Genomic DNA, 14,550 nt, shown 5'->3' with positions numbered 1-14,550 from the left:
GGCTGCATGTGGTTGGGTGCATTCGGCGTGGGCTGCTGTTCCACAAGATGTTGTGGTGTGGTGGTTTGCCAAATGTGAAATTTCGCGGGACGACGACGCACTGTGGGACCGTAGCAATGATGATGATGGCAGCACTAGTGAAGGAGAGTAGTCCAGCGACCATGTCAGCTACTAATAAGTTTTTGTTATCGAATGCGCCCTCGGGTATGCTCTCCTCTCTTTTTTCCTGTCACGCGATATGGGGGGGGTCGACTTACATTCGAGTCGACTTACATTCGTGTAAATACGGTACGTCTACGCTAAGGTTCCTTCATCAGCTTGAGTTTATGCCTCCAGCCATCCGTTGAAATGCCCAGCTCACCTGTGGTTACCGGAATACCAGACACATTCGGCGCTGCGATAGAATGCTCGCAACACACGCTGCTTCGATAGCTCTCGCTTGGGGTCGACGGCCAAGCAGCTGGTGGAGAGTTCGGAGGAGCTTCACGCGCTCGCTTCTAGAGAACTGGAAGTCGACGAAACGATGACCCATCATGACACACAGCCAGCGAAGGCAGAGCTTAGCTCCAATCACTCGGCAAATGAGTTGAAGAGAAAATGCATGGAGGAGGGTAACTTGTTATCGTCCGTAGCTCTCTTAATATGAGATGCTTCACACAAATTGTGGTGCAAACGATTAACTTTAGCTGTACCCTACGCGTCTACACTATTTGTCCGAACCGTTTCAGGGGCCCTTTAAGGAAAACTTACCGTGTCCCGTGACAATGGCCCCTTCCCAGTCTTGGTATGCTTCACCGCGTAACACTTCCGTATTGAGGCAAAGCTGACTTTCAAAAACCGGCATTTTGCAACGCGGCACTGTGCTTTCCAGGTTTCAAAGCCATTAGTGAGGATTACAAAAGCGGAGTTAGCGCCTTTGCTAAGAGCGGCGAATTGTTTTAATAAAAAACATGGCACTTAACAGCAAGAAGCTTGGTAGTGAACGTCGAAGCAGCTAAACCTAGCGTTGCCGCAGTGGTGGGTACAACTGCCAGCGGATCTGCATGCGAGAGCGGCGGTTCGAGGCGGTGAGATAATCAATATGGCGGCGGTGATGGCTCCAATTAATGCCGCTTCGATTAAGACCATTTTGGACCTACGGTCATGGCAAAAGGTCCGGAAAATCGTACGGCGAAGGTTTTTTGCGTCCGAAATTTTCGGCGTTCTTATACATTGACTCTATGGGGTACATGGCGGTGCCGCGAATGCATACAAATTATCGGGTATGTCCAAAAAATCGGACATCCAGAAAATCGGTCGTTGACTGTATACTGTTCTTGATCGCATGCGCCTCGCGCATTTTCTTTTTTCCATGGGATCTAGCAGCTACAAAACGTATCATACGATCGCAGTTTGGCGATGTACTGAACGTCGGTGCCAAAAAATTGTGTTTTCTAAGAGCAAGTGTAGCTCTATAGGTTCATTTCTTGTGTTCTAGATTGTGAACATTGGCACAGGGAAATCATATGTAACGGGATCGTAGCAACGAGGTTCTATTGTACTTTTGCTGTGGCGAGGTGTACATACGGCAGCGCATTGCATGCTACTTTTGCGGCCACTCCTGAAATATACCAAAATCCACTTAATTTAAAGGAACGAACATACTAGCAGACAACTTCCCATTGCAGAGCTGCACAATATCCCGTTGGCGAAGTTTTCAGGTCGATGATACAAGTGACTCACCGCCGCCTACCGCTGTCAACTCGATGCCAAACAACTGCCGAGAGTGCTGTTGGGCTTAACCAGCTTCGCTTCGAAGCTGTAGCACACGGCGCTTCAAAAAACAACTGCCAACAATTAAAAAATGCATCGATTTGAGAAAACTTTATTTCTCACAGCATCAATTTGCCCAAAAAAGAAGATAGGCTGCTATTCGTGCCTTCCAGACTGTGAAGTGGGTGAAGCAGTCAAGCCATCTCGCATGCAGTGCAGCAGCAGCCAGAAATCAAAATTCATGCAAAATTCAATGCTTACAAATTAGGGCTAGAGGATACAGTGCTGCACATGCCTGGGATTCTCCTAGCATTGCATAACAACAATGTGGTAAGCTATCAGTGACTTGGGTACATGGAGATCTCAAGATGTATACAGTATGCTCTACTCCTCGTAAAGGGAACACCAAATTAGTATACCAGAATTTATTATACAGCTCAGTTTTAGTATATGAAGGTTTCGAAAATATTTCTTTTTATCGGTAGAATTTCTTTTCAATAGAATCAAGTGCTTTTTTTCCTCAGAAACTAATTTATAGGTGGCGTTTTGTTGTATTGAGTACCAATCAGGTTCTCAGCTTAGTTTTCCTTTCTAGTTTTTCTTCAAAATACAGAACGGCTAGCCCAATTTTACGGCAGGTGGGTTATCATAAGTCCAATCTGCATGACAAATGAAAGACTGCGTGCCATGCGACTCGATGACCACTCTCTTCTTAACTGGCGCTGACAATAAAAGAGCAGGTGCTGTCCACGCCATTTCATTGTCAGCTTCAGTGTGATTTGCAACCTGTGATTTTCGTTCACCACCTCCCTCCTCCCGCATTTATCCGCTGCCTGCAGAAATGCATGCAGCCAGTCACGACACTTTCACACCAGCTATGTAAACCTAAAGCTTGTCGTGTGATGAGTTGTCTGAAGCAACAAAAGGAAACCAATGCATGTACAGGAACTTTGTTGGGAACGAGGGGCCTCCATATGGTGTGTCACAAAGACTGCAGCTGTGAGCCACATTGTTACCATGCCATACACTCGCTTTCATTTGTGAGGCAGTTTGACAGCTTTTGGAGTGTTGTGCAGCTGCTGCAAATAGACCTGCATCGATTCAGCACCAAACCGTTACTTTAATCGCAGATGCCTGTTGAAGCATCATTGAGTAGGCCTAGTGGCACGGGAAGTGCGGCTGTGACGAAAAGTCGCTGCTGACCGATGTGGTAACGGGCTGCAAGCTATCACGGAATAGCTGCCACTAATATGTTTGTACAAGCGGCTCATCAGTGATCAGTCCCGCGACCATGCGTACAGGTTAGATTGATGACTGTGAAGCGGCATCCGTTGCCACATATCCTGCACGATCTGCATGCCTATTGGCAGCTAATCAGCCCAATCTTCGCACATACTTCATTGCTTTCTCAGTACTGTATCTACCATTGTTTTGTAGTAAAGGAGCAGTGCTTACCCCTTTTGTTTCTCGGCTTCACGTACTGAAAACCTCCGCCTGGCTCGTGTCACGAGTGCTGCGGCCATGGAGGAGGTGGATCCTCGTAGAGAGGGTGCCACATGTGACATGCCTCCAGTCATCACGGGACGATGGGACCCCGATTCCGTGGGCCCACAGATTCGAATCGCATGCTCTCTCCTATGGATTGGGTGCATGTAGATCACATGAGGCGCTTCGGTGACAAGAGTGAAGCACACCTGCCCATCACGGCACAAAGGCTTTGTCTGAAAATAAAAAAAGATATGGTATTACATTATTGGCCCATGAAATACATTTCAAGGCTGCACACAGGCTATGAAGTCGTACCACTGTAGATGAGATATTCGTGGGTTGAGATGATTCAATACACAGCGATGAACAATTAAAAAGTACTAAGCAAATGATCCCATCAGTTAGCATCCCACACTCCATGCTGGTTGCGTTTCAGTGTACTTGATGCGTTAAGCGGGACTAAGACAGCAGCACAATACAATCACTGACCAATAATTTGGACTCAATGGGGCTTGCCAAAACGTCCAAATAATCAGGAGTTCGAAATACCTAGGGGTGGGACTGCGTAAAGACAATTTGGAGCAATATTTTGGAGCAATAAAATTGCATCTTGGAGCAATTTGGAGCAGACAAAATTGCATTTGGAGCAGCTTGGAGCATACTAAATTTCATTTTGCAGCAATTTCGAGCAGATAAAATTTCATTTTGAAGTAGTATACAACAGGCCAATCTGAATTTCGGTGGAATAATGGAATATGGCAGCGCACTTTGAAACCATGATGAAACAGGATAAACAAACACAAGCGCTGTACTGCAACTGTCTTAAGCAACGTCTTAAGCTGAATTTTGAAGCAGATTACTCTGATACTAAAAGTGTCAAATGCTACAAATTTGGGTAATAGTGCCTGTAGATTTTTTAATTAGTGTCAGCAATCCCAAAAACATGCATTCTGCAATAGTGAGTGTGACATTTTTAAGTATAGCCTAAGACATTTTTTATCAATACATTTTTCTTGAATGTCCTGACAGTGTGGGTGAAGTGCCTGGAAATGAGGAGGTGGGGGGACGTTCTACTCCAGCAGCTGCTGCGTATGGCACGGCCCCTATCTTGAAAGCGATCTGAAATTGGGAGGACAGAGTGCACCGATGCCGATAGCCTTTTGTGCACTGTGTTTTCACCACTTAGTTCGTGTTAAAGCAAGAGGCAGCATAAAAGTCTATTCGCCCGCTGCTGCTGCCGCACTTTCTCACTCCAGCGTTTTGACAGCGAGTGCACATGGTGATCGAGTGAGATGTGTTCAGGTTTGCTTGTGCAAGCGTCGCACCATGCTTGTAAATTTATTTAGTAAGTGAATGATTACAGAATTACACGATTGATGAAACTACTATCCTTACTTCCTACTTCCTACTAATTTGCTATCGTAATCGACGCTTCACCTTTCGGGAGAAACAACAACTCTTCTTTAAAGCCATTTTTGCATAACAGATCAAAGCGATTCCAAAGCACCTAATGCTTAACTTTCTGGTATAAGTTATACCAGAGCGTTAAGAACAGATTAGAATAGTTTTATGTTATACTGTATAACGTAAACCTATTCTAATCTGTTTTTATTCTAAATCCACCATTAGCACTTCGTGATAGGTGAAAATGGCTCAGGCCTCACCCATATGGGCATAAAAAGAGATTGGAATAGTTTTACGTTATACCGGCCCTGGAGACAGACACCCACCCGCTGAACCCGCCGCAGCGCGCGCCTACTGAATATTGAATTTGTTCGCAGCGCCCTCAGCCTACTTTTTGTTGTTTCGCACCTCAGCGAGGGAGTGCCGCATCGCTTGGCCCGCTCAACCGTAATCTAATAACACTGTAAAGTACGGCCGTTCCAACAGCAGCAACAACAGATGGGAGTGGCCGTGTGCGCACCGGCCACTTGCTGGAAGCGCTGAAAAGTCCAGTGTTATAAGCGCGAAAATTACAAGAAACTGTGTGGGAGGCACCGTCGTGCGCAATGTGAATGACTGCGCTCTTTTTCAGAGAAAGAGCTCGCTCGCTGTTTGCGGCCACCGTCAAAGCGCACATGCCAAGACCGTTCTGGCACATCGTGGCACAATTTCAGTCAGTTTCCTGTGTTTGGCGCAGTTAGGCACAGGAATTTGAGTTTGCACCAAAATGGCGTAATTGGCACAGGAGTCCAACCTCTGAATACTGTATTCACTAGAAAATAATTGACTTTATTCAACGAGTGGCCAAAACAGGTTCTCGGACTGTTGCTTTCAAAGCTACCATCAATCTCGCGTAACCATAGGCAAGACGCAGCGTCTAGGAGCGATAGCGTTCTTGCCACAGTGTCAAACATGCTATCTTTCGCATGACTGGCATAAGACACATCAGTGGGCCCCATCATTCTCGGCACAGTGCAAAAACGCTGCCGCCCGTTGACGTGTCCGGTGATAGTCAAGCAAAATATCAAGCAAATGAATGCATCTATCAAAAGTGATTGTCCAAGAATGAGGCCCAAGTATGTCAAAGCATGTTGCCGCGCTCACATACACTTGCCCTTGGCAAAGACATTTTGTGGCCGTGATTTTCTAGCGATGATTTTATGCTATTCCTTCTCACGCTTCATCAGTGGTCAGAGCAATGCTCTGCACATGTTATCAATGGGATCAGCCAGCAATGAACAGATGATAAGAGTGACATAGGATGAAGCAAAAATAATCGCCACAAAATCGTGGCCCTTATCTCAGCCATTGTCATTCTGTCGTTACAGACAGTTCAAAGCCTAGTCAATGCATGCACCAAATTCTCATCGGTGACTCGGTTTCGCTAGTTTCAGTTTCATGGAGCGCCAGTGACATGGCCGACGACCATGCCAGCAATGTCTCAAAACGAAGACATCACTATCTCTGCTTGACTCGGTGGCCATATTAGTAGAAAGTTGTGAACGCGGAGTCCGAATTATATGACAATGTGCTGTAAGGTGCCCAAAATATTGGTCGTCCTTATACAGTAAGTTTATGGGGCTAGTGGCAGTTCCACCGAGCTTTCTGAATATTCAAGCATGCCCTAATTATTGGCGTCAGAATAATTGGCCTTTGACTGTATTTCTAGTGCATCAACTTTGGGCCAGTCGGTCCGACATGATTAAAGAGGAAAAGAACCGCGACGTCAGACGGGACGTGACGAAGGAGTGGACGTGACGAATCTAACCTAAACTAACCTAACCTATACCGCTCGTCCTGGCCACTTCTTCGTCCCATCCCGTCTGAAGTCGCAGTTCCTTTCCTCTTTAATCTTAGTGCATCAGTCATGCCACCATGAATAAACATGAACATATGGATGTTAGTACGACAGGCAGAAGTGCTCTTTATGCACCTAGCAATCATCTTTGAACTAATATCTCTGAAATGCGATATAAGTAGTCCTGCCAAGAACACCCTCGCAGCTTCAACACACCTAACCAGAGCAGTAATCTTATAGAATGATGGAAATACAACAAATGCACATATCAGAATGCATGCTAAGCAGGAGTTACTTATCGCTGGTCGGTTTCATGCATATAAATATGACAGGTCTAACCATGATAAGGTCTAACATTTGAGTGTATGATAATTTTTCCTTTCATGAACCTTTCTCCACGTTGTGGGATTTCGCAGAACTAATTTGCCATATTCAGTGTCCCTGTATTTTGAGTTGCCAATTAATTTGCCTTGCACTGCAATCTGTTAGCCTCCTGGTTAGCTCAGATGGTAGAGCAACCGTCTCAGAAAGGCGTTGTTCTTGGGTTTGAATCCCGGACCAGGATGAATTTTTCTTCAACTGCAAAGCCTTCTTTCTGAGAAAGCGATATGGGTTTCCGTTGCAGCTTCATGCTACATTTGGGTGGATGGTGATTTTCTTTTCATGACATATTACACTGACGAAACATTTGCTCTGCTTGTAAAATGAAAGAAAAAACATGATGTGGGAGTGGGAATGTGGTACGACTTGCCTTTTTGAGGTTCATTGTTTGCACCCAGTCCCCAGATGTCACCTCGAACACATCCACGTGGGATTCCATGTACACACAGAGGTACGAGTCAAAATAACCTGCACATGCGTTTACAGATCAGTTTCAGGCCCCAGCATGTTTCAGAGGTGTGACGATAAGAAAAAGAAACAAATGCACCAAATATGCAACGCATACGCACACAATGACTTTAGAATGAAGTGTATGACATCAAGCATTACACGGAAAACCGTCTGGCCAGTAAAAAGCATGAGTGAAAAGTTCGGTCACCCGCCAATCAAAAAAGAAAAAAAAAAAAAGAATTGACCATTTGGGGTACAACCCCAATTTGTTGGAACCAGGAGTTGTATGGAACCCAGGTTAGCTGTTTCATATGAACAAATGTTCTGTATGAAACCCAGAACATCAAAGGTTATTATTATTTTTTTTTTGCTTAGTCAGTGACCCCATCTTTTAATCAAAATGCCGTTACAAAGAAAAAAAAAGTGTCGTTTATGCAAAAGTACTTTGCTTAAGCTACATGTATACATGCAAAGTGTTTCAGATGTGGTGCCTAAAAAATATGACTTTCTTCCCGAACACGAAGCTTGACATTGACACATGAACTCTGCGAGTATCCGCACAACCTATGTGTAAGTTTTTCAATTAATGTCTTCGATGTCAGGCAACAATGAAATTTGGCTTTTTGATGAGCAATGCATAAACTATTGGGAATGCGTGTACAAATGAACATAGAAATGAGCCAGCGTGGCAGTAACATAATTTCACAACACGATGAAAGGCCTGTCTGCAACAACAGAAAGAGTTCCAAGTTCAAAGTAGATGCAATTTCATCTCAAAAAGTGAGTGTTAATCATAGTGAGATTTGTCATTTGTTTCATTTTTTTGGTGCTGAAAACGTAACATGGGATATGAAAAAAAGAAGTGATGCACTTGTTGTTTTTCTTTCAAGTCTCTTTCCTCATATTCAATGCCAAGAGGCCAGATGAATCGCATATTTTGCTCTGAAGAGGAAAACAATTGCAAGTAAAAAAGCTGCACTGAAGTGGACAGACTGGCTGCAATTTATTTGTCGTTTGACAGATATAACATTGCTGAAACCAATGCACATATATACATAGGATAAGGCACTGTCTACAGTATTTTATCTATATGGCTACATCTGATTTATAAATAGGATGTTTGCAGTGATGGTTCTAGGCTCTTGATAGTTATAAAACATACACTCAAGGTTTTCAAAACTACAGCAAGAATATTGAAAATCGTCACCTGACATATTACATTAGCTGGTACAACAATGGCATCAATGCAAACAACAGTTTCCCTGAAAAGTTCTGAGAGGAGAGGCTGCCATACTGCTTTTAATAGGTGCACAGTGAAGACCGACATGAAAGGGTATGCCTCTGCATTAAAATCAAAGAAAGTACAAAATGCAGATTCCTTAACAGCAATGGTATTACCAAAAAAAGCCACGCATAATACAAGTTTTTTTTTCCTATTATTAGCGCCCCAAATTTTTGTCTCTTACTATATGCGAATCTGAACAAAAATTTCAGTCAGAAATTTGGGCTAGAAGTTTTGGTTTCGTTATTGCTGCGTGGCTATGGCTTGACTTCGTTATTGCTGCATGGCTACAGCTTGGCTTCCTTATTGCTGCGTGGCTACGGCTTGGTTTCGTTATTGCTGCGTGACTACAGCATCGTTTCTTTATTGTTGAGTGCGCACGTTGGCAGCACACATGCAAACCATGCTTCACGAAGTACATCTTTTTTATTCCTCATTGAAGGACCAAGATGTCCGGACCACGAAAACAGTACTCGGCTGCTTTCAAGAGAAAGGTTATTTTAGCCGCACAGGACATCGGCAACAGTGCGGCTGGGAGGAAGTTTGGTGTCAACGAGGGAAGCATCCGCGTGTGGCATCGACAGAAGGAAGCCCTTTTCGCGTGCAGTGGAACGTGAAGAAGCTTTCGAGGCCCGAAGAGTGGGGCATTTCGCAAAAGCTGCCCGAATCGTTCTGCTTGTGGCTTTTCAGCGCCACATTATTTCGTTGCGCAAGTCCAAGAACTTCCAGCTAGGGCAAATCGGCAATGCTGACCAAACACTGGTTTATCTGGACATGCCATTGCCCCTCACCGTGCACAATAAGGGCTCTAAACAAGTTTATGTCTGGTCCACTGGCAACAAGAAAATGCGAGTTACCATCATGTTGTTGTGCATGGCAGATAAATGCAAGCTCCTGCCCTATGTCGTCTTCAAGTGCAAGACAGTTCGTAAAGGTGAGGAGCTGCCAAAAAATGCGGTCGTGAGGTGCCATGAGAAAGGCTGGATGAACGAGAATCTTGCGCTCGACTGGACAAAGTCTGTCTGGTGTAGGCGGCCCAGCGCAGTGTTGTCGTTCCTGTCCATCCTCGTGCTGGACGCATTTCGTTGCCATTTGGCCAACTCAGTGAAAAGGTTGTTGTGTGAATTCGGCACTGAACTCGTTGCTATCCCGGGTGGGATGACATCTCAGCTGCAGCCTTTAGATGTTTGCGTGAACAAGCCGTTCAAGGACGCGGTCAAGCGGTGTTACGCAGATTGGATGCACTCAGATGAGCCTGCAGTGATGCTGACCAGGCGGCTGAAGCAGGCTTTGCCAGCCACGCTATGCAAGTGGATTGTGGACGCATGGGCCAGCATACCAGAGGACCTTGTGCGTCGTGCATTCAAGAAATGCGGCATCTTGAACACGCTCGATGGCACAGAGGACGGATATCTCTGGGAAGATATGTCGGACAAGGAACTATACGAAGAGAGCGCAGCTGAGGAAGATAGCGATTGAAGTGCGGAGTGCAATTTAAATAAATGTTTTCCTCAAGTTTTCCTAACTTGTATTATACGTTGATAAAACTTCTTTTTTTCTCATTTCGCGTACCAAAAATTTCACCTCGTACTATGTATATGCGGATTCGTATTATACGCACGTTTTAACGGTAGTTGATGAAGTCTGAATTCACACTACGGCACTTATTGCTACCTTAGTAATGGCAAGGTCAAGACACACTGTTGAGCGAGTTCATTGGTCACAGCTTGCATGGAACACAATGGACAAGGAAGACAAAATAAATTTTTCATTTCTTTCAGTGTCTCCTTGTATAATGGATTCTTCTTCTGATGCAATTCCATGCAGCCTGATCAGGCGTTCTGTTCACTACCGTGCATACCCTGAAAGGCTGATATAAAGCTTCTAATTAAGCAGAGAGCAATGTGGACTGCAAATACACAAACTGCAAAAGGAGCAACTGCAATGCAATAAGGTTATGGCATCCTATGATTAAACGACTGTCCACTGACATCGTGGACAGTTGTTTCGGACAACTCCATCGTGTTTATATAGAGGGAGATGCACTTGGTGTCAATAGCTGCCCTTCTGCTAAGGGAGTTTAATAGAGCTTTTGGTAAAGGGAGATCAGCGATCTCCCTCGACGGCTGAAGCGAGTACTCTCGTACCCATACTGGTTGTTGTAAAACTGGGGACTTAATGATTACTTGCATTAAAACTAATGTTGCGTGTGTTTAGAACATTTCTATTGAATTAAATAAAAGTTCAAGCATAATTCAACAACAGTTATTTTTACTGCTGCACAATGCTCTCGACCTAGGCTGCTTGGCACCATGTTTTTCTCCTCTTTCAGGGCATTTACTTGAACCCGACAGAAGGGGGTTGAGTTGGCTTGTAGGCTTGGAATATGCCGGTCGAGTTCGCTTGCAGGTTGGGCTGAACAAGCATTGTATCAGGCTCAGTCAGCCCAACTGCATGGGGTAGGTTGACCCAGCCCAACCCGACTGCGGTGTCCGTGTAAACGTGGATGGGTCGGGCCAACCAGTGCCGAGACTTGCGCTGGACCACTGTAGCGTCGCGATTTAGGCACCAGCAGCAGGAATAGTGTCCCGACAAGGCCAAGACAAGCATTGTGCAGTGCAACCTCATTGCAGTGATAAGACACACGAAGACGGCATTGAGAAACGGAAAAGCAGTTCGAATGCGTTGATGTCTCAGCTCGACGCTGTGTGCCATTATCGTTTACTCATCAGAGATGTGTTCATGTAAACGCGGTCACGTCGAGCACAGTCAGCTTGATTTTTTACTCCATCCGCTCTCGTCAGGTTCATGTAAATGTAGCCTTTGTCGTGCTAGTCGTGCAGTGGTCAGTGCGGTCACTCATGACTGACATCGGCACAGTACACAAAATAAAAGAAAAGCTCATGAGGTCATCGTGCACAAAATGTTGCGTTTTGAGTAGAAGTTGCAGCACTTCGGGTCACAGAACACAGACCCTACTCACCAGGCTGCAATGAAACACACAGATAAGTACAAGGTGGCTAGTGTTGCTGTCAGCACTGCTATGTTTAGCAAGCACACATTTATTTTTAATGAGTTGTATGTTTTGCACTTCAAATATATTGATTAACTTGCGTTTTACGGAAGGAGCGTTTATAATAGCTACAAGCGTAATCAGAAGTTGCGTTTTTGTACTAGTTAAAAAACCGAACACTGCTGAATGCACCTCTGGTGGCTTCTTTTAATAACTTGTTATTGGCCATGTGACACAAGCAGAACTTATCTGAGGTCCCCTTATCCTAAAGGAGTTTGTGCATGCCCGTGTGACATGGGTATTACTAGTGTTGCCAACTAACTCCTTATAATCTTAATATACTGAGCGCACTGCCAGCATACTCAAGGCCTTGCGCTCTACTGATTATGTGTACTTAAGATGTATCATTGCATATGACTCTAGCTCAATGGTTATTGGCACCAATGTCAGTAATCCACGAGCAGCACAACTGCAATTCAACACGCAGAATGCATGATTAAGCATCACACTCATTCTGTCATTCTTAGTTTCTCTGCTGCATTACAACCTTTCTGAGGACACAAGTCGTGCGCTGGTACATCAGCATCCGTTCACCCATGCCTTTGATTACACTGCTTATGGGAGAGGCCAGCCGGCAGTTCTGTGTTGACATCGACAACAATGGTGACTTTTCTGTATGGTTCTATCGAAGTAAACCTTGCTGGGCAGCTCAACATACTCAGAAACGCTAACAAGAGAGTTGAAAAGAATGACAGGCAACGAGCGACTCACTGACTGACAGGGGCACAGCAGAGAACATGACCTCCTTGTCACGGGTCTTCTTCCCTTGGCCGTTCACGAACACTCCCAGCTCTGGTGACATAAAAAATGCGGATGGCATGATTTATACATAGCATCAATTAAGGTGTGACATTTGGCGTTTTGGCCAAAGACAAAATGCTGGGGTCATGGGATTGTTAACAACTTCAGCATTCCTACGGAAAAGTGTGTCATCATTGCGAACCTGAGAGCTTCTCATTCAGCTAAGGCAAATTCAGGGTGTCTACCAAGTTGACATTTCCAAATTCCCTGAGTTTTCCAGGTTTTCCCTGAGTGGCTTTGTAAAATTCCCTGAGTGACACAGAAGAAGAAGAAACAGAACTTTATTTGATGTCAAGATGGGCTGACGCCTTGTAAACAGATGCTGTCACTCTCCAGTAAGCATCTTGAAAATAAAAAAAGGAAGCGACTTAATCCAGTTTTAATAATAAGTAGTAGTGTTTATTTTGATCAAAAAGAAAACAAAAGGGAGGGGTCAGTGAAATGCACAGCAAATAAAATACCTTCGAAAAGAAGTAAAACCCATTGCGAATTGAGTCAAACATTCTCAAATACAAATAAAAAAGAGATGCATACAAAAGCAAATATTTTCGAATATGAGCTATTTTTACCAATTGATAGCAAGCTCATTCATATAAGGCGCGAAGTTTGGCGCAAGTGAAATTGTCTCAACAGCTGTTAGGTACACCTCAACTGTCCTAACATACTCTCAGGCCGCACACAAGGCCTCAGTGTTTCATATCCCTGCTTTAATGAGCTTATTTTGGTTTGGATGAGGGACACCTGCATATCGGCAGCAGCTAACACATTTTTTTTTATTATTATTTTTTTTTTTTTGTGAGCTCAAACTCCTTTAAAGAAGCAATGGCATGCTTCCTTTCTCATTCATTCCTCAATGCGTAGGTCCTTTCTGTTCTCGTCCTCCTTCCGCCAAGCGTTCACCCCACGGACCATTTGAAGCATCGTCTTGGTTAGTTGTACAGTCAACGTCTGATTTCTCGGACTCCCTAGGGGCCGCGAGAATGTCTGAAAAATCACACAGCTCGAAAAAAATGAATGCATGTCTTTTACTGCCCTTAAGGGCTCAAATTGCCACAGGCACCACCCAAGAAAGCTCTGAATGCTTGCCAGTACACTTATTAGGCATATCGGAGCTCGTACTGTGACAGGAGATGGCAGGTGCATGCGTGTATAATTAAAGGGACCCTGAAGCGATTTTGACGATTTTCAACAAACGTGCTGAGTCGTAAGAGTAGGTCCTTCTGATCATTAATTGACGCATCTAAGTGCTTTGTGTAAAGCGTGTAATTTATTATAAGGTTTAAAAAATGCACATCGCTGCCGATCGCAGCACATTGCGCAGCGAAATTTTAAGCCACCCCTACCCATATGATGCAAATCACCCATATGACGTCAGTGGGGCGAGCTATCCAATTGGCTGACCAGGGCACGTGATCGATAATTTTTCCGACTTTATGGTAAACAAATGATGTTCGTAATAGTTGAAATGTTAGTCAATTTGTTTTTATAAAAAGAAAGTAACATAAAGGGGATGCACAAAAAATTTTTTTCAGTACACTTAAGCACTTCCAGCACACAGCAAGTGTCGTCTGCTTGTGTTACAACGTGCTCCGTCTTTGACGAGAGCTCCGCTGTCAGTGTTGGTCTGTCTTTTCGCGAGCGCTATGATTCGACTTTGTTGCGTTGTGGACTGCAAACGTAGCGACTGGCAATATATCAAGCTGCGACATCGTGCCCCTTTGCAAGCCAGTAGACGAGCAGACTGGCTGCAGCGTATCGGACTGCCGCTGTCCGATCGGCGCCAGGATTTGCACAGTTGCGGCCGTCACTTTACAGTGGAAGATTACTAACGCAATAGCATTTCGCAAGTCCGGTATTAGGGTAAACGCAAGTGCAAAAGGGACAGGGCCTGGCCATGTCCCCTTGCGTGTCGTTTCATGGGATGAACAGAAGCGCAAATGTGAATGGTCTGCACGGTGCAGCCGCCTGGTGGCATAGAGCTCAACCAGACACAGTAGCAGTAACAAAATGTATTCTTTTTTGCTGCTGGTGTAAATTTTTCGCAGGAGTGTAATCGTTAACACATTGTTTTTGTAAATGTTT

At 44.6% G+C, this 14,550-nt stretch overlaps 1 protein-coding gene across 8 annotated transcripts in view; it reads right to left on the bottom strand.

Moving 5' to 3' along the window:
- Positions 1 to 14,550, bottom strand: part of gek (serine/threonine-protein kinase gek) — a 336,626-nt gene that overhangs the window by 33,966 nt on the left and 288,110 nt on the right. For all 8 annotated transcript variants that reach the window (XM_055071676.1, XM_055071677.1, XM_055071678.1 and 5 more), the window contains 3 exons: positions 12,379 to 12,459; positions 7,233 to 7,330; positions 3,208 to 3,473 (listed from right to left, as the gene is read on the bottom strand). In XM_055071676.1, the coding sequence (XP_054927651.1) occupies positions 3,208 to 3,473; positions 7,233 to 7,330; positions 12,379 to 12,459 (445 nt within the window). The remainder of the gene's footprint in view (positions 1 to 3,207; positions 3,474 to 7,232; positions 7,331 to 12,378; positions 12,460 to 14,550) is intronic.

Source organism: Dermacentor andersoni, chromosome 7 (genome assembly GCF_023375885.2).
Source record: "Dermacentor andersoni chromosome 7, qqDerAnde1_hic_scaffold, whole genome shotgun sequence".
Taxonomy (NCBI): Eukaryota; Metazoa; Arthropoda; class Arachnida; order Ixodida; family Ixodidae; genus Dermacentor; species Dermacentor andersoni.
The sequence above is the reverse complement of the archived record's forward strand: the minus strand, read 5'-3'. Positions and strand labels throughout refer to the sequence as shown.